The sequence below is a fragment of the Equus przewalskii genome, chromosome 4 (assembly GCF_037783145.1).
Source record: "Equus przewalskii isolate Varuska chromosome 4, EquPr2, whole genome shotgun sequence".
Lineage (NCBI taxonomy): Eukaryota > Metazoa > Chordata > Mammalia > Perissodactyla > Equidae > Equus > Equus przewalskii.
In genome coordinates, this window is record NC_091834.1 from 65014313 (window position 1) to 65039455 (window position 25143).

General features: G+C 38.5%; 1 protein-coding gene across 2 annotated transcripts in view; it reads right to left on the reverse strand.

Annotated features, from left to right (window-relative positions):
- Nucleotides 1-13516, reverse strand: part of DPY19L2 (dpy-19 like 2) — a 103962-nt gene extending 90446 nt beyond the window's left edge. For both annotated transcript variants that reach the window (XM_070616220.1, XM_070616219.1), the window contains exons 1-3: nucleotides 11784-13516; nucleotides 3234-3258; nucleotides 1767-1854 (exon numbers count right to left, since the gene is read on the reverse strand). In XM_070616220.1, coding sequence (XP_070472321.1) covers nucleotides 1767-1854; nucleotides 3234-3258; nucleotides 11784-12162 — 492 coding nt within the window. In that variant the 5' untranslated portion in view covers nucleotides 12163-13516. The remainder of the gene's footprint in view (nucleotides 1-1766; nucleotides 1855-3233; nucleotides 3259-11783) is intronic.
- Between the last annotated feature and the right edge of the window lie 11627 nt (nucleotides 13517-25143).

Sequence of the window (25143 nt, forward strand, 5' to 3'; positions counted from 1 at the left end):
CAAAAAAACATTAAAAATAATCTTCAATGCTACAGTCATTCCTGTCTCATACAACTACTTCATGTTGATAGATTAAGCAATGCTATTGGCTACTAAATTGAAGATCTGTTTTAGCTGATGTCTGAAAGAGCATTTCCTCATAGCTTTGACTAACCTATGAGTTAATGTAAGGATTTTTCCTTTCTGCTTATGAGGGCAACAAATCTAATATGCGTGTCTCTATTTAGAGAAATAGAAAACATATAAATAAATTTTTATTAATAAGTTATTGTTTGGTGCCAGGTACTGTGCTACGTGCTTTGTTCATTCTCTCCCTTCATTTTCAATAAACCTCTGTCAGGCTGGCATTATTTCTAGTTAACAGATGAGATTACTGAGAATCAGAGAGGTGAAGTGACCAGCCATCACCCAACGAAGCACAGAACTGCTATCCGAATCCAGTGATCTGTCATCAAAGCCCAGATTCCACCACCACACTCTTCATTTAACAATATTCTATATCCTCTCTTTGGAAATAATACCTACAAAATATTAAAAATTCAAATGCCATACAAATGCTAATGTATCCAATTCTTTGAACCTTTAAGGGGGCTATAAGGGTGAGATTTGAAAAGCAGTGGCTGATGTACCTCGAACAGGCAAATTTACAGACAGAAAATAGAACAGAGGCCACCAGGGGCTCAGGGGAGGGTAGGGGGAGTTAGTGTCTAATGGGTACAATTTCTGTTTGGGGGAATAAAAAAGTTCTAGAGATAAATGGTGGTAACAGTTGCACAACAATACCAGTGTATTTAATGCCATAGAACTGTACACTTAAAAACAGTTGAAATAATAAGTTCTGCTATTTTTAAATTTTTTTAATTTGAATTTAAATTTTTCATTTTAATTTAGCCACAAATAAAAACAAACAAACAAAAGTAGAGGCTACAGAGTCAGGAGAGCCAGGAGTGCTGGTTTCAGTTCTTCATTTGGCCCCTAACTCACTCATCTGGAGGATGGTCCTGGTCTCTCTTAAGTGTAAAATTCCACAATTCTGGCATTCATTATCCCCTTTAATCCTCACAATAATTATGTGAAATATGTACAGCAGATGGCATTATCTCCATTTTATAGACTAGTTGTCAAAATAACAGAAAAATTACTAAAGAAACTATATCAAAAGTTGTCTCTGAAGAGGGGTTATCTTGTCAGCCAGCCACAGTGGCCTAATGGTTAAGTTTGGTGTGCTCAGCTTTGGGAGCCCAAGTTCAATTCCCAGGCATAGAGCTACACCACTTGTCTGTCAGTGGCCATGCTGTGGTGGCAGCTCACATACAAAAAGAGGAAGACTGGCAGAAGATGTTAGTTCAGGGTGAATCTTCCTCAGCAAAAAAAAAAAAAATCTTGACCTCAAGAGAGCTAAAAAACAAAAATTAAAACAGCCAGGTAAAACATGGATCTCCCACCTCTAGCCCAAGAGAAAGCGATTTCTGATAACATTTGATACCCCATATCACTTCTTAAATGTCTTTGTTTCCCTTCTTCCTCAGCTATTATAACTGACCTTTATTATTTTCAAAAGAAGTTTGCATTAGGAATGGAGGAGAGATGAGTCAAGTTAAAGAAAAAGAATCCTAAAACATTTTTCTATTTCAATAATAAACTCAGATAATAGCTTGAGAAATAGCACAGTTTACAAAAAATTCATTTCAGTTCTTAATAAGTTTCACCTTATACTCTTACTATTCTTAAACTACAAATGAATTCATTAGAAGAAAGAACTTAACCATTTCAGTGCGAAAAGTCATTTCCCGTTCCAAAGATGAGAGGTGAGAAAAATGACGCTCATTTTCAAAAAGTGTTACTAAATGTATCCTAGAAAAAAAATGAAGCACCATATTATAAGAACACGTTTCAAAAACAGTACTAAAATAACTACGTTATAAAGTACAAAAATAATAAAAAGGAAAAAGAATTTTTATAATAAATATTGAGATAATTTTATAATTTGCTTACTAACATTTTTAGACATTATAAATCTAGTGTGGCACACAGCTGAAATTCCTTAGCTCCTGGGCTCTTGATCTTGACTGTCTGCCTAAACCGCCTGTGGACCTCTCCAGCCCTCCTCCCACTCCAGGCCTCTAAATCACAACAAAGGCAAGTTTTTGTGTTTGTTTGTTAAGTTTCACAAGTGGTTCTAATATGTCAGGTTTGGGACATGCCTCTGTAACTGCTGAAAAGCATTGGGAATTTTAAATAAAATTACTTTGGATTAAAGCAATTTTTAAATATGTATAATACCATATAAGGGACCAACTTTCAAGTGCCAAAGAACAGAGGACTGTACTTCAAGATATTTTACTAGTGCAGCTCAAGAAAACAGCTGTAGCCAGTGAAAATAGAAGCATATGTAATAAGTAAAATTAGCTATAGTCGGCAATCATGCTAACCTTAGTTTACACAGTAGATGCTTTCCAATGAAGTAGAAAATAAAGCAAAATTCCATACATCAGCCCTGTCTTGCACTCACCTTCATGTACATGTGGGACATATGCCAGGGTACCAACACCTGTGGGAAATGTTTCTTACCATTATAGCCTTAGTTCTAACACCAAAATCTCCCTGCAGACTAAAGAGCCAGAACAGCACCGTCCCAACAGAACATGGGCAGATCCCATTCTTCCCAAGAGTGGAAATCCCTGAGCTCAGGTAGAAATGAAAATATGTCAGAGAAAAAATATTATTTTACACACAATTTTACAAATAGATCACTTGTATAATAAGGTTCATGTGCATGCACACTGAAAGGCTCATTTAATTCTGTATTACTGTTGCAGAGTCTTTATCTTCATTTCTACCTGATTTCTGATTGACAGGTGCTACTAAAACCTTATCTCTAAGCTTATGTCACTAACAAAACACAATTACTGTAAAATAAGGGAGATTTTTTTACCATGAAATAAACATGCAAAGTACACTAGAAAAGCTAGATCTTTAAAAAACATAGTGGTGAATCCTTTCGTAAAGCAAAAACATTTTAATTCCTAAGTTACAATTCCCCTAATGCATTCATTTTGTAAATGCTGCTTCACATATGAGATTTTTTTAAAGTAATATATATGTGTGTAAACTGATGTACATACAGATGTTCTATACACATAACAACAGGTTATTGTTTCACTGTACGCAAACAGCGATGGCAATTTTTAGTCCAAACGTTTTTATTCATTTCAAACTGAAACTAATCTTACCAGTGCAAAATTCCCACAAAGGCAGCTGGAAAAAGAAAAAATGAAAAAAGTCATTAAATACTGCTTTATCATAATACATCTTTAAAATAACTATTTCAAATGCGTTACCTTACATGTCTAGAGAGAGAACACACAAAAATAAGATGGCTAGCTAATTCTGTCTATATAAGCATGGGAAAAATTCCAAAAGGACATAAAACAAATGTGAATAGTGCTTACCTCTGCCAGGGGGATCTGAGGAGCAAATGCGACTTGAAAGTCTTTATGTGTCTCATTTACACAGTTTTGAAACATCAATAACTTCATCACTCTTTTGCAACATACCACAGAACTGTTCACTTCAAAATGGTTAATTTTATGTTATGTGCATTTTACCTCACTAAAAAAATTTTTTCTTAAAGAAAAGAAAGAATCAATCAGGGCAGAATGAAGTTCAAATGCCTTAAACCTAGTCTTGCATTAGACTCTCCATAGCTGGTCCCAGTCAACCTTCTGAACTTACTTCTGTGGAAATTAATTAAAGAAACCTTAACTAAACTGGAGCAGGGAAGGCCTATACAGGGAGCTCTCATGCTCCATCACACATCATCAATTACACCAAACACGAAGAGACTGAGGATGCAACTCCCACAGGAAGTAAAACTGTTTTACTACTGAAGGAAGATTTCTCTCCCCATCCAGCAACAGCCCAGCCAATGAGAAGCCGCTGCTGCCCTGAACTGTTACTTTCCCCCAACTGACTTTCATTTAGAACTGCCCCTTCCTACTCTCCCTTTTTCTCTATAAAAGCAAGCTCCCCTCCTTTGTCTTCCTGATTTGTCCATGGTTCAACATAGCATGCACATCCTAAATTGCAATTCTTTTGGCTATTCCCAAATAAACTTGTTTTGAGGATATAACAACAGGCAAATTTCCTTTTTAAGTTGACATATATGGCATCAGAAAAGAGTGATCCAAAGGAGGCGACCCCCGAGAGACAGCGACCCCCAAATGGAGCAAGGTACCCACATTGAGCCCCTTGTGTTCATTGCTTCTCTGAGTTGCCACCTCCTTTCAGTTTGGTGAGTCTCCTCTCGGGTTCTGAGCTCCCTTCTCCTTGAGTTTTGAGCTCCTTAGACATTATTTGGGATAGGGAGAGGCTTCGTCTTCTCGGGGGGAGGAACTCTGTTCTCCTGATTCAAGGCTCTGTTCTTGGGTTCAAGGCGTCATCCTTGGTGAGTACTCAGCTGTTTTCTGAAGGTCCTTTGGGGCTCAGGCTTGCTGAAAATCTAGGAGCTTTTCTTTGGTTTTCAGATTCCTTGTGGAATCAGGCAGGGAATACAACTTTTGTTTTTAGATTCCTTTGGGGATCACAGCTACTTTAGCAACTTTCTTGGGTTTTTAGAAGACATTTCAGAAGTGGGATCCCTGTCATCTAAATGGTCTGAGGAAAACCCTCCTTCGGAGGCCCTGGCTGGGTTTATCTTTGAGAATTTTGGACCCCCTACATGCACATTTTTAACTAAATGGGCCAAGCAGACCAAAAGGCAGTCTGGAATTATAATGGCCATGATGGGGAACTTTCGATCTTCCCAAATTAGCTTTTCTTAAAACCAAATTGGAAGACTGTGCTCTAAAATTAAGCAAAACAAATGGTACATCTATTTTCATTGGTGCCTGGAGGCTTCTGGACATGCATAAAGCTCTAAAACTGCCTCTCTACAAGATACTTTGTCTAAATTAGCCAAAACCACTAAAAAACTGAGGGAGACAAAATGGCTTCTGAAGCCTCTTGTTCCCATCCCTCTTCTTTGTCTCAGGCACCACCTTGCTTGTCCTCCCAGACTCCTCTGTCTCAGACTCCACCCCAGCAGCCATCTCCTGCCCAGGCTCCACCCCTGGCACCACCTTCTCCTCTTCCCCTCTGTGAAAATCTGCCCCTTTAAAATTACACCCTCTGAGGATTAAAATGCTAAATCCCTAATTACTATTTCTAAGTCACCTAGAGCAAATAAAAAACTAGAAAGGAAATTTTAAATAGCAATTACCCTAGACTTTTGATAATAGACAAAATGACTCCAAAAACAGTTCTGAAAGGATCCTTATAACATGCAAATAAACATCTTTGGTAAAAGACTTTGGCCAACTGAACAAGTAACCTTACCTTAGTCCTTCTGCCAGAAATACAATTTGGATCCAACTATCCTTTTGAGTTTTAAATTACTAGACCTGAGACATGGCTAAAAGTTTTAAAATGAAAGCTATGAGATCTCTATTTAATGTCTAGGTGTCTGTATATATGTTATAGAGATGTGCTATTTTTCTACCATTGAATGGTATTGCTAGAATTGATTTGTAAAAAGCTCTATTTAAGTGTCTCGAAATTAAGCACTTATAAATTAAGTATTCTTAAACTTCAGAAATATAAATAGAAACTAACTTAAATGCTTTCAGGTTTATGTGATCTAGGACTAACCTTTGGTAAATAAAAGATAGCTTAAAGTTGGTGTAAATAGAAAACAGACATGTCTTCAGAGTTGTTAGTATTGGGTGTAATGCAAATGTGCAACTTCTTTTCTCCACTTAGGTTTACTAGTCAAGTAGGCTCATGCTGTCTCTGCTACAAAATTTGTCAGCAAGAAAGTAACTTTAACATGACGTTTGGTTATTTAATGTCTAATCCAAGCATGATTGTTAAGAGCAAGTAATTAAAATAAATGTAAATAAGATCAAAGTTTATGCCAAGTTAAACTAAATGATGGATAGTCGTTGAGTACCTAAATCATTTTTCAAACAAGATAAAATACTAAAACATTAATTCTTGAACATAGGTTTATCTACTTTTGGCTTCCGATTGCAAAGAAACTAATGATAAATTTGTGTCTGTACCATGTCTTGTGCCACAGTGAAAGACTACACTATTCAAAAGGGCATATACTCCTAGATAATATGAAATGTATTTATAAATCTGCCAGTCCATGATTGCTTCCTTCTTAGTTTTCACTAGGAATTGGGGATTCTAAGGGTTAAGAATTCTAATATATGTAACTAAAGCTACTAGAAACAAAAAGGAAAACATCTCTGTATTCAAAAAATGTAGGATGTGTGTTTTGGTGAAAGAAGGTATGAGGAATGAAAATGCATTCTGTTGAGGGAAAAGAAAGTAATTTTTTCCTAAAGAGAGGCTGGTTATTTCAGAACGGGAAAAAAAGAAAACACAGGACAAAATCTGAATGTAAAAAGAAAGTTGTAGAAGGTTTACAGAAAGAAGAATTTCAAAAGAATTTGGGAAAAGAATTTTATGAATAGTCAGGTCTGGCTAAGATTGGAATGAATGAATTTTAATATCAAGATAAACTGATGCAAAATTTAAATCTGGCTTTCTTTTCTGTTGAAAGGACGAAGCTTCTTGGGCTATTGGTCTGCTGGTGAAACAGACTGAAAACTTCTTTAAGCAATATGCCTAGAAAACAGAGACTTTTGTGCTTTGTCAAAATAATTTCCAGTGTTGTTTCTAACAGGTCTTTAATTACTTAAGAGAATCGAATCTTCTTAGTACTGAAGGAGTTAAGTTTTGCTTACAACTATGAAACTTTTTGTATTTCCCTTTGAAACCTGTTATTGCTACTCTGGTCAAATAGGTACTTTTAAGTATTATTTAATAATGATCTGTGATCCTATTTAGTCAACTGTCCAAACCTTTTGATACTAAGTTTCTCAAAATATTCAAATTCTAAATTACATTTTTTTGACCTGGATGTGACTTTGGGACTTTCCAGAGGGCACTTAGGACATCTCAAAAGATTTATTTCCTTTCCTTATAAAAAGAGATATATAACACTAATTAGGCTTCTTTGGTATGTCAAGTCACACGAGAAACATGGTCAAATAAGGGATGATAAACTTTAGGTCATACTGTATGGATGAATGTTACTAAAAAGTGTTCTAGAAATTGTATAAAATTCCTAAAAATCTTATATGTCCTAATATAATGTTATGACCTGTAATTCTGGTTACTATCTGCAATGTCTCAAAAATACCCAAATATCCTTATCAATTGCATTTACCCACTGACTTTGTTTAAAAGGCCTTTGTCAATTACAGATATCGTTTTACTCTGATGCTCTTACAAATGTGTTTCATTTTCAAAGAGATTGATGAAAAAGACTTTGACAAGTACTCTGGAATACAGGTTTTGATAACTTTAAGATCACAGCACTGAACGGGGTAAGAATTTCTACAACTCTAATGGAAAACTGATTGCTTTAATGTTTTTTTCCCCAGACGTAAAGGACCTCTTTTTCTCCTCTCCTTTAAGCTATCCAAAACTTATAGCTATTTGGTAAAGTGTATCTTTGCAACAAGGGTTTCAACTTTCATCTTTTTCCTCTCTAGCTGATCCCTCCAGAATTCAGAAACTCAAGTATTCCTTTCATGAAAATCCATGCATTTGCATGGGTTCAGTGAAGGTCTGTTCACCTTCTAACAGGACACAATTGGAAATATTGGCTACATCACCAAGGCTTTGACTAGAATGTTATATTCAAAAAAGATGTAAATGGGCTCAGATATGACCAGACAGCTTTAAGGAAGTGACTGGAAAAATCAGCCTAGTACCTTGCTTACAAGGTTTCACCAAAACAGTCTTAAAAAAGAGCTTCTATGGTCAATCACTACTCTTGCTACATTTAGATAAATAACCAGGCCAAGTTTAACACAAATTAGTTTTTCTATGATTATCTTTAATAAAAATGGGTGTCATTGTGGAGAAAGAAATTATGTTTGAACCTTTGTAGATTTTAAATTCCAGTCCTATTAATTGTCTTTAAGGATTTATTATACCTGTAAGCTGGACTGGATCCTAAATTCTTCTAGTTTCCTTAAAATTTCTGGATATAGTACTCCAAACTGATATTTCCAATTTTACTGCCCTTGAAATCTCCTTGGAAGGGACTCTACTAGGCCCTCCTCACTACCCAAACTTCAGGGACTTGAGCCTTGGGTACATATCTCATAGCTAAGGAAGGCTGCACCTGACAGCTGGTCCTGTACAAACACTGGAGATCTCCAAACCAAACTGACTAAGAAGAGAAGCAACTGACATGTGAGGCAGACAGTTTTCCTAAGATGACTGGACCAGGTCTGTATGCCCTCTTCCCACTGTTGTTTCTTATTTTCTTTTCTCCCTGTCTTTCCTGGAAGGATAATGCCCTTCTTTGCATTTACCAATCCCTTGAGAAAGGGAGAAACCTCTCTGATTGCTGGCTTTGCCAACAGAAACCTTGATCTGTCCAAGACAGTAACGACCCCTTAGTTCACCCTATAAGTAATTTCACTGGGATTCCAGATGCTATTTGTCTAAATATCTCTGCTGGCCCGTTTTACCCACTCAGGGTGCTAAGCCCACCTAAACTAGTTCCTTGCTTTAATTTAACCCAGGCTTGGGAGGGGAAAACAAGATTATTTGAATATTTGTGTGAAAAATTCTGTGAGGCCATCAATGTAACACAGGCCATTTGTAAACTTCTTGATATACTCAAATACTTAGGCAACCTCTCAGTAGGTAACAACATGGTATGTGTGCCTTGGTTATATACTGCTAATGCCTCTGTGCCGATGAATGAATCTACAGATGATATAACTTATGCAGGGGCCTTATGTACCCCCTTGTTACGTCTTCATCTGTGAGGTTTCAAAACTGGCCTTTATGCTTGGGCAACTTTATGCTTGGGCTGGAGAATACAAGGACAATGTGCCTTTGCTGTATTCACGTCCTATCTTCTCTACAAACAGAGGCCTCTCTGTTCCATTAAACCACTATAACTGCTTTAAACGAGCACTTCCAAGAGGCGTGCGTGACTCTGGGTTTGCCTTGGTAGGAAGAGCTTTCTTCCCATGAGTTGGAGTGAGTGCCAACAAACAAATATTCAGGAATCTCTCCCTGACACCAGAAGAGTTGGCTGACTCCACAGCCAAAGCGATTTCAGCTCAGCAACAGGCACTTAACTCATCGGCCAAGGTAGTTTTAGACAATTGTACAGTCCCTGATTATCTACTTGCTGAACCAGGAGGTATCTGTGCAGTGGTGAACACCTCCTATTGCACATGCATAAATATCTCCGGGGAAATAAAAACCCAACTACATAAGATTAGAAAGCAAGCACACTGGCCTCAACAAATTTCACCTAACAATCCACTGTCTTCTGATGTGTTCACCTTCAAGTCTGGGCTCCTGAGTAAAACCATCCTGCAAACTGGGCTTGTTGTATTGTTCTTAATCCTGCTTTTTGTACTTGCTATTAAATTGTGTACCTGTTGCCTGTCAAACCTTTGTAAAGATGATGTACCTAATAAGGTGATGTTAGCTCAACAATTTGAAATGATTTCTGTTATAACCTCACACAACTATAGACTTTGAATAAGAAATGCCTGAAAATTCTCCCTCTAACCTTCCTTGTGACTCACATGTGGCCTAAATAGTTTCCAACCACTATGCACTTTCCCACCACCAACAAACAGAAAAGGTCTTTCCTGGCACCAAGGGACAAGACCACTACATGCACAGAACCTGACGGTTGATCACCAATGCTTTCAGACAAAAATCTTGATCAAAAGGGGAAGTGTGGAAATTAATAAAGGAAACCTTAACTAAACTGGAGTTGAGAAGGCCTGTAGGGGGATCTCTCAGACCCTATCATACATTGCCAATTACACCAAAAAGGAAGAGACAGAGGGACGTTGCATCTCTGAGAGGAAGTAAAGCTACTTTACTACTGAAGGAAGATTTCTCTCCCGACCAGGCAACAGCTCAGCCAATGAGAAGCCACTGCCACCCTGACCTGTTACTTTCCCCCAATGAACTTTTATTTACAACAGCCCCTTCCTACTCCCTATTCTTCTCTATAAAAGCAAGCTATCCTCCTCTGTTTTCCGGATTAGCCTAAGGGCTACCATAGAATGCACAGCCTGAATTCCAATTCTTTTGGCTATTCCCGAATAAATTCATCATGAAGATAAAATAACAGGTAAATTTGCTTTTCAAGTTGACACTTCCTACTCTCTTCTTTTTCCACTCCTTGTACCCTTCCTTTCAGCCTCACTTCATGTTCATAGACTTTGATTATGCTGTTCTATTGGCCTCTAATACTTGTTCTCTGCTTCACACATCCAAATGTTAGCCTTTTTGTCTCAATTTGAATCCCACTTTTTCCTAAAAGTCTTCCCAGATCTCATTTCCCACTTTCCATCCTAAAGTGTTAGTTTGCTCTGCTGAACTCTCATAGCACTTAATAGACTCAATCATTATTTCACCCAACGTTCATCCAGTGCCTTTGATGTGCTAGACATGGGTGCTCTGGACCTTGTATTTGGGATGTCAAAACAGCTTGGTATCCAAGACGATGCTGATTCCTGATGTGGGATCTAACTGTTGCCATAATTAGACATCTGATAAAATCTAAATGTGAAATCTCATCTATTATTCCTCTAGTATTTTTAACACCCTAAGTGTGGAGACTCATTCAACTTTAACATCAACAGTCAACTTATGGTAGCAAAGAAATCACAACGACCTACGTAATGAGACATTTACCTATGTTTCAATTTATGTCAGTAGCCAGTATGACCACGGATTAAGCTCAAAATTGATTTTATTGAAACAACAACATTTAAGTTACCACTTAAGCTACAGAAAATGAGAATGTAAATAAAGAAAAATCTTTCAAGTGCTTAACTAAGAAGATAATTCTCCAAATTTAGCCACTGAAGCTCCGCAACAACATGAAAGTAAATGGGTGCCAACATGGGACAATATATTGTCTAATTTGACCCTATTTCCACTATTAAAGATTCTCAACTTTAAAAAAAGCAATACTTTATTTTGCTTTATTTAAGATGCAGAGGAACATAATGTCTGCCCCTTAAGAGCTAGCCTATTATTTTTACAGCCTGTGATAAATGTCTGCCCTGATTAAGACGACATTTTGTTGGTGACACAGAGGTGATCACTGTGCCCGAAAACTCTGGAAAATGTTTTAAAACAAGAACTAAGGGGGCTGGGGATTTTTTTTTTCTTAAAGATTGGCACTTGAGCTAACAACTGTGGCCAATCTTTTTTTTTTTTTCTGCTTTATCTCCCCAAATCCCCCCAGTACATAGTTGATAGATGTATATTTTAGTTGTGGGTCCTTCTAGTTGTGGCATGTGGGACGCCGCCTCAACGTGGTCTGACGAGCGGTGCCACGTCCGCGCCCAGGATCCGAACCAGCGAAACCCTGGGCAGCCGCAGCGGAGCGGCGAACTTAACCACTCACCCACAGGGCCGGCCCCAAGGGGCTGGGAATTCCTGTCAGTGATGTCCCAGAGCTTGGACCTTGTCATTATTGCTGCTAGGCTTACTTATTAAACTGGCCTTTTTTCAAGACTCACCAACACCACTTCAAACCTGAGACTCAGAGGGCCGGAGGCTCCCTCGGAACCCAGCCTGCCCCCCGGGACCCTGGAAGGAGGGCATCCGGCCCTGAGCCGTCGACGGGGCTCCGGCCGAGGGCTCTCCCCGCCCTGTCTGCTCACCTATGCCATAGATGGTCCTGCCCAGGAACGGACGTCTCCGCAACAGGTGCGCCTTGTTGCGGAGCAGCTCCAGGAAACAGGTGAGGAACTGGAAGCGGCCGAGAAAAAGCGCCCTTGAGACCACTTCCATTTGCGCGCAATTCTGAACCCTCGGGTGTCGGGTCCTGCGCGGCGAGCACCGCCGGGCGCCCCCTGGCAGGTTCCCGCCGCCTAGAGGCAAAAGCAGCTCCGGCGTTTCCAACTCCGCTTGCCGCTCCTCCCCCAACTCCGGCTCCCCGGCTCCGGTGGCCCGGCGCCGCCGTCTAGACTGCACAGAGCGGGGAGAGTGCATCGGCGCCGAAGCCGCTTCTCTGAGCTTATTCCTCGTTTGCCCAACCATTTTCTCATAGTCCCTGTTCGGATGAAGCTGGGTCTTTCTCCGGCGCGGGTTCAGCCGAGTCAGGCGAGGTCCGCCGGGGCCTGAAGCGGCTCGCGGACTCAACGACTGGTCCCAGCCGCCGTTGCGGGCCGCCGGGTCGTCAAGGCGACCGCGAATCCCGGATGAGGGGCCGGGAGGGTCGGGCCGGCCCGCGCAGTTTGTGCGCCGCCCACGCGCATCCTCCGCGCGCAGACCTGGGGTCCCGCCTGCGCGCGCATCCTCCGCGCGGTGCTAATCCCGCGCGCGACGCCTCAAGTCCGGATCGTCCTTGGGGCCGACTCTGAAGAGCTCTCTGCAGTTGAACTCCTTTCTTCGAGTTCAAGTTTAGCTTTATTACTTTTACCGAAAGGTTACCTGTCTCGAGGTTATTAAAGGGGAAGGAGACCTTAGTTGAAAAAATCAGAGAAAGCGAGGGAAGGAAGTGAGCGCCTGTGCTGCGCCTGGCACTTTAGGAAGCTCTCTTTTCACCTCCCAGGAACACGTTCCATGGGGCAGTCAGTGTCCTGCTCCTACGCTGAGGCTGAGGCCACAAGGCGACAGGTGGCAGAGCAGGCGTGAGCCCGGCGAGTCTACCCCGGAGCCTCGGGTGGACGCGCATTCGCTGTTTCCGCGGTTTCCCCTTGGAGGACAGCGCTGACTAATCCTTTCTTGAAGTCAAACTTTGTGTCCCGAGAAGGTTGCTCAGAATTCGCCAGCCCTAGAAGCGTTGTGCTCAGCGATCTCACCTTCCTAAATCAGACAGCACCCGGGACCATCTGAGAGGGGAGCCCAGAGCCTGTCAGTCACTATCGCTACACACAGAATGCCACAACGGCTGGTATAGATGGGCAGTGGCCGCTCACATTTTCTGTGTCCTCTGTCACAAGCCATGCCGCTGGAGCGCACAGCGCTTCACCTCCGTCTGTTTTGTGACGGCTCGGATTAAATCTCCTAATCCCCTTCTCCTCCGTCTAATATGTGGCTCGTTGTGGCCAGGTTAATTTTCTTGACGCAGCATCACTCGAAAATGTTCATGGCTCCCGCCGGCCCACAAATAAAATTTAAACTCCTTGGCTTGCACGGATAAAGCGCTTTCAATAATCTGCCCCAATCTACCTTTTCAACTTTAATTTCCCACTTCTTCGGACACAAATCTTCCATTCCAGTCACTTCGAGTGAGATCTGCAGCATAAGACTCCATGACTATCCTTTTACTCGTACCGAAAAGCCACCCCGTAGCTTTTTCGTCCTTTTCTCCCTGCCGGTCTGCGTCCTATCACCTTCTGGCCCACAGGAATTCCTCCTAATCTGAACGTCTAAAGCATTCACTGACAGTACGTACTATTCATCTGGTCACTTATTTAAAGCCAATAAGCACTATTGTTAATTTGTTGCTTTGTAAGGTTTTTTCCCAAGGAGCATTTCTACGTTTCTGGCACTGTGTTTGGGATTTAAAATGTTTTCCCATTTAATTCATACAGTAACTTTGTGCAAATTAAGGAACTGAGCTTCAAGGCTGTTCTAAATTGCCCAAGTTTCAACAGCTAATGAATTCTGTCTGTCCAATACTGAATTTAAAATACGAGGTATTTTTGGGTGGTCGATCTTGAGTAAATACCCAAACTCAAAATAAAATACCTTAGTTTTTTATTTGACTGTTTTAATATTGTTTTGGAATAATGAATGAAATGCTACGATTGTGTTTTCCTTTTTTATTAGAATTATATTAGATTCATAAAATGAATTGGGTGGATTTGTACCTTTCTGTCTATATTAGAATATCTGGTTCTGGAGCCTCTTTTTTCTTTAATCTTTCAGTTTTCTTTATTATTATGGGTCTATTTACATTGTCTATGCGTTCTGAGGTCCGTTTGGGAAATTCCTATTTTCCCATAGAAATTTCAAGTCAGCTGAATTATACACCCTACTTTACCTGAAATTAGTATGGCCATTTGTGCTTTTTAAAAAATTAATGTTTGCCCAATGAATCTGTTTATCATCCAACTCGCTGTGATTTTATTAGATGTGTTTATTTTAAGCTATTTCTTGTTGAATATTTTAAAAAACAATCTGAGGGAACTTGTTAAAAGTTGGAATATACATTTAAGTGATTTTATAAGTTTTATGTCTTTGTTTTATATGAGGAGTGGGTATTTTTGTGGGAAATAGGAGTGGCTGCTACTGGAATGTTGGCTAGATCTCATTTTCAGTGACATTTTCTTGTACAACTCTGAACTGAGCTTTGTGATTTTGGTTTCCACCTTTCGATCTATTTTGCTTATTTCTTTTTTTTTTAAGATTTTATTTTTTTCCTTTTTCTCCCCAAAGCCCCCCAGTACATAGTTGTATATTCATAGTTGTGGGTCCTTCTAGCTGTGGCATGTGGGACGCCGCCTCAGTGTGGCTCGATGAGTGGTGCCATGTCAGTGCCCAGGACTCGAACCAACGAAACACTGGGCCGCCTGCAGCAGAGCTCTCAAACTTATCCACTCGCCCACCAGGCCAGCCCCTATTTTGCTCATTTCTGATGTTTCCTTTTTTTGACTAATTTGTTTGTTTCCTGGAGTTTGCAACTGCCTTTTGGAACGTTCAAGGTCCTAACAAAATAAAGCATATTCTTACCCTTTGTCTAACCCTTGAAAGTAAAAATCTGTTCATTTTTACCACTTAAAAAAAAATTTTTATAGGAATGTTCATTGTATTATTATTTATATCGGAGAAAATTAGAAATAACCTCAACACCAAACAATAAATTATAAAGCACTGATAGTGAAGCATTACTAAATTGACTAAAGTCATTTTGAATGTATATTTAATAATATAGGAAAATACTCAAGATACAGTGTTAAAGGTAAAAGAAGCAGGATATGTATGATTCAGATATATAGTAAACACATAGAATTAATTATGTACCATGCTCCATTCTAAGTCTTTTACATAAAAGACTCCTATATGGAAGATTACCAGTGTGTGACTTTGGGCTGGTAACTTAACCTCTCTAATAATTATTTCCTCATCTGAAAAATGTTAAAGCACTTAAAATATAATATGTGCTTAATTAAAAAAAAGATGTTGCTATATCTTGCTGTAGATTAACCATATTCAGAGTATTCTGATGAGTATTACTTTGAATTAATATTTTGCTCACCTGGATTCTTTGTCATTAAGTTATATGTTAGTTCTATTATTAAACAGTAATACAAGTTCTAGGTTCATTTGCTAACTCAAAAAACTGAGATACATTTGCCTAAGTAATTATGCATTCTCTTACTAAGGAGAGGAATAGATTTGTGTATGTGAGGGAAAACATGGTACTTAGTTTTATTCAGTTGAATACAATCGTGACATTTTATAACTTCTCTAACAGTAGTCACTTATTTTGACCTAGTTATTTTGAACAATTATTTGAGTACTATTTTAGCTACATGCTATAATGACAATAACTTAAACCAGTATGCTTGATACTTATTCCATGATGAACTGACAATTAAAATAGCACATTATAACTTTATACAATGCAATATATTCTTGCATTATCCTCTTTGAAATGAAGATGCCTCATGATTTAGCAAATTATTTCTCTTGCATAGAGATTTCTAATCCAGTCATCTATTTCTAAAACTCGTCTCTGTTTTCTCTGTCTTTTAGTAAAGCGTTTGGTAATTTTTACAAAAAAATGCAGTGAAGCTATATAACCAGCAGATGGCAATAATGACTTGTAAATCAGAATTTTAAAAATGTAGGTAGTTTTTAAATTCATTTTTAAAAAGAAAAAACCTGTTCTTGTAATAAATCAGTTTACTAAATATGAAATATAGGGAAATTCCAAATGTAACCCTGCACAAAAATAATTACATTGTATATTTCATATATCAAAATAATTAAGATATTCCTCATGGCCGATGTTTGGTTTTCCAAATAATAATGACTTTGCTTTAATTGATTCAGATAACTTTTTATCAAGTTTAAATGTTTTAACTTTGTGCGAATACATAGATATAAATGATAGGTCAGTAACATCTATATCTACTTGGTTATATAAGATAGAGGTAGTTCCATGAACGTCACTTCGAAATGTTAAATTTTCCATTTATAATTTGATAACTTAAAATACTAATTTCACTTTAATTGATACTCTTCTGCAAAAAGATAGGTGTTTATTTGTGCTATTTCACAGTTTCTTATATATTAAAATACTTTTTTCCCTTTTATGCTGCAAGGAGTTGGAATTGGCATCCAAGCATTTATCTCCAGTCTGTCATCGTTAGTTGGTCCAAAAGATGGTAGCAAAATTCTTAGGCTCTCCTAATTATGTAACTATAACTGAACCACATATGCAAGATTCTTCTAGAAGAATTTGATTTAGTAATTTTACTCATTTCAATTAAGAACTTTTAAAAAGGCGAACCAAATGGGATTCATTTTTTTATACTTTTGTGAGACTTCTTATAAATTCACAAAAATGAAAAAATCTTTTTGTTTAATCATGTATCTCTATTTTTGTCTCCCAAAAATGGGATAACCGTGGGTTTGTGGTTCTTGGCAGCTATTTATCTTCTAACTGGTCTGTTTTCATATGTTAAGAGATCCTTTCAAATTCTTCAGCAAGTTGCCTCCAGTAGAAGAAATGTATCTGCACATGTGTGTTTTATAAAACAACTGCTTCAGTCTAAAACCGTTACATTTCCTGGATTGATCCATTTTACAATAGTACATCTGCTGCTATTGAATTACTTTATAGAGCCTGCTTAAATTCTAGTTGGATGCAGGTGCTTCTTCATAGGAGAAAATGGAAAGTCACCAAGTTGCAGTGAAGCATATAGCTTGAATGTAAATGCATCTGTATGTGATGCTTTGCATAACACTGCATTTTGTCCGCAGGAGAAAAGGTATCTGTGATAAGTTGGAATTTCTAAGCATTCTGATCTACTTTGTGTGTCCATGAGGGGCCTATTCTCCTTTGAAAACTGGAGGTCTCTCAGCCACCCGTATTCTGGTCCTAAAAAAATAAAGCATATTCTTTATGTTTAGTTTAGTTTAGTTCCCCAGGCCTATATCAGATGAATTGAGACCCCCTTGACCTTGAACAGCCTTGTACAGAGTTCATTGACCCCTGCACCTTCCAAGGACACTAGGCGTGGGCCCCACACAAAGGAATGTGTCTGGTCCCAGGGCCAAAGATAGCTACTTCAGCCTTGACTCTAAGGCACAAGTTACAAAAAATATGTCCTGTGTCATGTTCCTTGTCTGGGCTGAACACCCCAATGGGCACCTGACAGGACTTTAGAAACATCCCATCCGTGGGAACAAAAAAGATAAAAACATCCCATCCGTGGGAACAAGAAGAAATAAGTCAAAATATCCAAATGTCTAAAACCCTGAGTTGGAACCCAGAGAAACCTTAGGATAAAAGGGAGTCACAGGCATAGAATAATTGGAAGTCTTGCTGAGGAAAGGACACTTTGCCTCAGACCTGGACAATCGGCACTCCCACCTGCCCTACAAACTATTGGGACTTCCCCAGCTGATTGTGGTGTGGATGTTGTAAGTACCAATTTGTTGTTCCCCTTTATCCCTGCTCCTTGTTCTGTTTCCCTTTATCAATAAACTTTGATTGCTTAAACAACCAAGTAGGCTTGGCAGTACCTGTCATTCCTTGCTCTTTGCGGCTGCAGGCAGCAAGCCTTATATAGAGGCATGTTTCATTCAGAGGAAGGGAGGTTAATCCATGAATTAATTGGGAGAATTCCTTCACTCCCTTCTTGGGGAGACTACCCACTTGCAGCATAGCATATGCACACTGATTTGAGCAGAAGGGTACTCAGTAATCATTGCTACATGACTTAACCAATATATACACAAGCATGTGCATATATACATATACCATACCCCAGAAATCAATTTTTCCATAAACCCAGTGACAATAGTTTTGTGTACAAACTTCAACGTATTGAGATTATTTTTATTTACTATCAAAGTAACTAATACAAGAATTATTACCTTAATATTAATAAGCAAAAGTCTTAAAATATATTAAAGAATGAATTGTAGAATATATACGGGCAGATTAAATGCAAAACATAGCAAAAACAGCAATGATACATAAGGCACTGTTGGAATGTTTTATATCACATATTTTAGATTGATTTAAGATTTAACTTTGATTATGACATAGTGACCTAGAAATCTCACTGGACTGGGCCCTGTATGTTTTGGGTAATTTACTTTACTTCTCTAGCTCTGATTTCCTCAACTCTGAAATAAAGACTTTGGACCACATGGCTTTACTAGTCTTTTAAACTTATTTGATTCTAGTTAGTATTTGTACATATATTAGGGTAGCTGGAAAGATATACCTATTAAGTAAAACAGTGCCCTGTGCCAAACTCTCTTCTTACCGGTGCTTCCCTTCCCTCCTCCTCTGTCTCTTGCTATGTGCTCTGATTCCACCCTGAGGGTCTCGCTCTCTGCAGTCTACCCCACAGTTTGTCCCCCATCCTGTCCTCTAGTTGCTACACCTGTCACTGCCACCCCAGATGAGCTAAGCCTTTCTCTCTCTCGTCTGTTCAGCCCAGCCTCAACCTGCCTTCACTTTGGCCCTGGTCTCTGTTCTTCTGGTTCCTCCCTGACTCCACTTACTCTCCAGTCTCTAAGTACAGTAAGCTTCATTGTTCCCATTTTCTAATTACTTCTATCCTCCAGCAGCCTAAATGACAACTAGAGTATAAAGGGGAGGGAAAAACATCCCTGAATAAGTATTAAGTGTTTACATCAAGACCACCAGACTCTTGCTTGGGCAGCAGAGTACTGCTTCCACAGAGATACTGACCCATCCCTAAAAGATAAATGTGGTAGTTTAAAATTCCCTTCTGGTCAGTCTGTTGAAACTCTTCTTGAGTTACTTACTAGTGACAATTTATAATATGTTAGGAAAAAAACTGTCATTATGCAGCTTTTATGTTTCTTAATTAAGGCTGTGTACCTGGATTCAGAAAGGGCAAGGTAGACTTTTTTTTTAATTCTTAAAATTTAGAAGTATTTATTTGAGGGGTTAGTGCAGTGTCCTCGTTATAACTGCAGACTGGATTTGAATCCTGGCTCTTACTCACTTGGGTCTCTGAGCACTTAATCTCTCTAAGCCTCAGTTTTTTCATACCTCCAGAGAATAATAGTAGCTCCTACCTCATAGAGTTGTTGCAAAGATTAAGTAAGATAATATATATAAAGTGCATAGATAAAGTAAATGTCTGATGAAAGGTAGCAACTGTTACCATATCAAGGCTCAGGATGGAGAAGGAATTATTTATATCACCTTTTTCTTTCCCAGGGAGTCCAAAGAACCAGCTACAATTCTTCCTGGGAAAAAAAGAAGGAAGGAATAAAAATAAGCTAATATAAATTGAGAGCATAAGGCTGCACAGTGCTATTAAATAGGTAGTATCTTCTTTTTACAGATAAAAAAAAATTGAGGCAGGGAGAAGATTCTAGACTGCCCACTCTTAACTCACAAGTCCACAAAATTTATTCCCCTGAAAGTCCTCAAAATTGACAGGTTAGACCCTAAAGAAAGGAAATAAAAGATTTACTGGATAGCTTTTTTTTCTTTTATATTTTAAAATAGTTTTAATGAGATATAATTCACATACCATAAAATAAAATACATTCTTTTAAAGTGTAGGATTCAGTGACTTCAGTATATTCACAAGGTTGTGCAGCCAAGGGCACTACCGAATTCCACATTTTCACTACCCCGAAAAGAAACCTGTACCCATTAGCAGTCATTGCCACTCTTCCTTCCTTCCAGCCCTTGGCAACCACTAATCTGCTTTCCGTCTCTATGAATACCCCTTTGCTGGACATTTCATATAAATGGAATCATACAATATGTGGTCCTTTGTGTCTGGCTTCTTTTGTTTAGCATAATGTTTTCAAGGTTCATCCATGTTGTGGAATTTATCAATATTTCATTTCTTTTTATAGCTAAATAACGTTCCATTGTGTAGATATACAAGTTTTCTTTATCCATTCACAAGTTGATGGACATTTGGATTGTTTCCACTTTTTGGCTTTTATGAATAATGCTGCTATGAATATTCACATACAAGTTTTTGTGTGGACATTTGTTTTCATTTCTCCTAGGTGTACAACTAGGAGGGGAAATCGTGGGTCATCTGCTAACTCTGAGCTTAAGCCTTTGATGAAGTGCCAAACTGTTTTCCAAAGTGGCCACACCATCTTCTATTCCCACTACCGATATACAAGGGTTCCAGTTTCTTCACATCACTGCCAACACTTGTTCTCATCCATCATTTTTTATTACAGCCATCCTAGTGGGTGTGAAGTGGTATCTCTGGGGCTTTTTAAAATTAATAGATTTTATTTCTTAGAGCGGTTTTAGGGTAACAGGAAAACTGAGCAGAACGTATAGAATTCTCATATATCCCTTGTCTCCCACCCTTGTACACGGTTTCTCCTCTTATTAATCTTGCATTAGTATGGTACATTTGTTACAATTGAACTAATAATGATACATTATTATTAACTAATGTAACTATAGTTTACATTAAGGTTCTTTCTTCGAGTTGTACAGTCCTTTGGGTTTTGACAAATTCATAATGTCATGTATCCACCATTATAATATCATACAGAATTGTTTCACTACCCTAAAAATCCTATGTGCTCCACCTATTCATCCCTCCCTTCCTCCTCCCAAACCCCTGGCAACTGCTGATCTTCTTACTGTCTTCATAGTTTTGCCTTTTCTAGAATGTCATATAGTTGGAATCATACAGTATGTAGGTAGCCCTTTCAAAATGGCTTCTTCAGTTAGCAGTATGTGCTTAAGATCCTCCATGTTTTTTCATGCCTTGACAGCTCATTTCCTCTTATTGCAGAATAATATTCCATTGTCTGGATGTACCACAGTCTGTTCATCCAGTCACCTATTGAATGACATCTTGGGTGCTTCCTAGTCTGGGCATAAATGAAGCTGTTATAAACATTCATGTGCACGTTTTTATGTGGACATAAGATTTCAGCTCATTTGAGTAAATACCTGGGAGCGCTACTGCTGGATCATATGGTAGGACTAAGTGCTTTGCAAGAAACTGCCAAACTGTCTTCCAAAGTGGCTGCACCATTTTGTATTCCCACCTCCAATAAATGAGAGTTTCTGTTGCTCTTCATCCTCACCAACATTTGGTATTGTCAGTGTTTTGGATTTTAGCCATTTAAAGAGATCTGTAGTGGTATTTCATTGTTTTAATTTGCATTTCTCAAATGATGTATGATGCTGAGCGTTTTTTCAGATGTTTATTTCTCAGCTTTATATCTTCTTTGGTGAGGTGTCTGTTCAGATAGATCTTTTGCCTATTAAAAAAATTGGGTTGTTTGTTTTCTAATTGATGAGTTTTAATGGGTCTTTGTATATTTGAATACAAATCTGTTATCGGATATGTTTTGCAGACATTTTCTCCCACCTGTGGCCAGTTCTTTCATTCTCTTAATAGTCTTTCACAGAACAGAAATTTTTAAGTTTAATGTAGTCCATCATATTAACTTTTATTTAATGGATTGTGCTTTTGATGTTGTATCTAAAAAGCCCGGGTTACCTAGATTTACTTCTACACTTGATCTCAGCCAAAAGGCCAAGAAGAAATACCTAGATTTACTTCTGTGTTATCTTCTAGGAGTTTTATAGCTTTGCATTTTACATTTAGGTCTGTGATCCATTTAGGGTTAATTTTTGTGAAAGGTGCAAGGTCTGTATCTAGATTGATTATTTGGTGTATGTATGTCCAGTTATTCCAGCACCATTTTTTGAAAAGATTGTTTCTCTGCTGAATTGCATTTGCTCCTTTGTCAAAGATAAGTTGAATATATTCATCTGGGTTTATTTTCTGGGATCTCTATTTTGTTTTGTTGATCTACTTGTCTATTCTTCCACCAATACCATACTGTCTTTATTACTATAGCTTTATGGTAAGTTTTGAAGTTGAGTACTGTCAGTCCCCCAACTTTGTTCTTCGTCAATATTTTGTTGGCAATTATGGGTCTTTTCCGTTTCCATATGAACTTTAGAATCAGTTTTTTTTTAATTATTTTTTTTCTTTTGAGGAAGATTAGCCCTGAGCTAGCATCCACTGCCAACCCTCCTATTTTTTGCTGAGGAAGATTGGCCCTGAGCTAACATCCATGCCCATCTTCCTCTATTTTATATGTGGGACAGTACCACAGAATGGCCTGATAAGTGAAGCATAGGTCCATGCCTGGGATCCAAACGGGTGAACCCTAGGCTGCTAACATGGAGCACACAAACTTAACTGCTACACCACCAGGCCGGTCCCTAGAATCCGTGTTTTGATAGCCACAAAACTTGTTGAGATTTTGTTGAATCTATAGATTAAGTGGAGAAGAACTGATATCTTGGCAATATTGAGTCTACCTATCAACAAACTTGGAATTCTCTCCATTAATTTAGATCTTTTTTTGAATACTTTCATCAAAGTTTTGTAGTTTTATAGATCTTGCATGTATTTTATTATATTTATAACTAAGTATTTCTTTTCCCCTTCTTTGATGCTGATATAAATGGTGTTGTATTTTTTTTTTAAGATTGGCACCTGAGCTAACAACTGTTGCCAATCTTCTTCTTCTTTTTTTTTTTTTCTGCTTTTTCTCCCTCAAATCCCCCCAGTACGTAGTTGTATATCTTTTAGTTTGGGTCCTTCTAGTTGTGGCATGTGGGACACTGCCTCACCATGGCCTGATGAGTGATGCCATGTCCGTGCCCAGGATCTGAACCGGCGAAACCCTGGGCTGCCGAAGCAGAGCGTGCGAACTTAACCACTCTGCCACGGGGCCAGCCCCTGTATTTTTAATTTCAAAATACAATTGTTCATTGCTAGTATATAGGAAAGCAATTGACTTATTTATATTAACCTTGTATCCTACAACCTTGCTAGAATCACTTATCAGTTCTGTGAGTTTTTTTTTGTTGGAAGCATGTTAATGCTCTATTTTTTTTTTTAATCAGTAAGAATGAAAAGAAAAAACCCCTTAAAACTGTAACTAAACTGAACAAATGAACCCAGTTGTATTGCAAATGAATAACATAACACAGAAGAACATAAAAGGAGCTAATCTAAGTAACTGCTAAACATGTCATTTGACTCTATACACTTGGTTGAGTAGGTGGGGAACAACCACAGACAAATCCTGAGCTCTTTTTAGATTTGTTTATTGTAGTTGTGTGAGTGAAGCCATGTGAAATGATTTGGGGTATATGGTAAAACTGAGTGAATAAATATGTTGATGTTGTTGGGAGCCGGGGTTCCCACTGGGGAAGAAGGCAGATATAGCTATGGACTGGGGCCAAGCAAGGAAAAAGGACCCTATGCGAGTGCACTTGACTTGGAGATATTAGCATAAACTCATGATTCTAATATGTTTTATACACACATTCACACACATACATATATGTGAATGTGTGTGCATATATATATATATATGTATTCCTAACTGTCGGCTGAAAAGACCTAGAAACAAATATACCCCAATGAGCACATCTGGCACCCACATCTTGGTTTCTAATACAGTTTCCCAACTAAAAGGAATCTGGGCTTCCTGTAAAAATGGCTGGTTCCAGGGCTGGGGCAGGAAAGGTAAAGGTGAGCCTGGAACAACATTTATGCCAGAAATTGAAGAAGTGCTAAAAAAAAAAACAAGTTATGGCATGTCAAAAGGACACAGGAGTCAGCTTAAGGGACTCCCAGTCACCAAAGCTGGGATGATTTGAACATCAAGATAACTAAGGACAATAATAAATTATAAACCATTGAAAAATAGGAATCCTGTTGCCATGAAAGACAAAGGCTGAGGAACTGTACCAGATTAAAGGAAATTAAAGAAACATGATGACTAAAAGCAATATGTGGTTCTGAACTGGATCTGTAGTGAAGGAAAAAATATGCTGGAAAGGACATCACCAAGTCATTTGACATAGTTGGAGTACAGATGGTAGATCACAGTATTGTACTGAAGTTGCTAAGTCTACTGTGGCTATTTAATGGAATCTTCTTGGTTTTAGGAAATACACTTTGAATTACTTAGGGATAATGGGGCATGATATATGAAGCTTACTCTCAAATGGTTCAGAAACACAATTTGTATGTATTACGTGTGTGTATGTATATGTATGCATGCACTACTCAGTGTGAACGCAAATAATAAATTAAATGAGGCAAAAAGTTAACAACTGGTGAATCTGGGTAAAGAGTATACAAGGTTTCTTTATACTATTCTTGCAACTTTTCAAGCTTGGAATTATTCCAAAAAAAAGATTTTTAAAAGGTTGGTGTTTGGCATGCACAAAAAATTAAGGGTAATAGAGCAGACTTCTGAAAGCAGAAGGTATGATAACGTCAAATATTTTGAGGGACTGTCATGTGGAAGAAGGATTAAGACTTCGAATTCGGCTAATCTTATTTTGTGTCAGCCTGCTGTGTGTAATATCATTACAGCACATCCAAGAGCTCATGCCTAGAATGAGAGGTAGGAGTTCTTTAAGCTTTATAGAGTCTTCAGTATCATGCAGTACAGAGAGGTGTAAAGTCCCAGGATTCTAAGAATTCATTATGTAGAGGACATGAGTGAAGGGGCCTGGGTGTAGGAAAATGGGAAACAGGAACTGGTGGGGACTTGAGAGCAATGTCTTCTCCAAAAGGCTTTCAGTGCCATTAAAGACAAAACCCAAAGCCTGTGTAGGAATCCAGTGGGCTGTGTCTGGCCTGGGGAGTGCCAGTTGTGACCCCTGATCTTACTAATCCTCTTCTTTTTTAGGCGGGGAAACAGGTACCAAAAGTCACGAAGCAGTGTGTAAGATAATGAAAGGTGTAAATGTGTGCATATATATCAAAAACACACCATTTTTAATGAAAGAAATTAATATCCACACATTTGTAC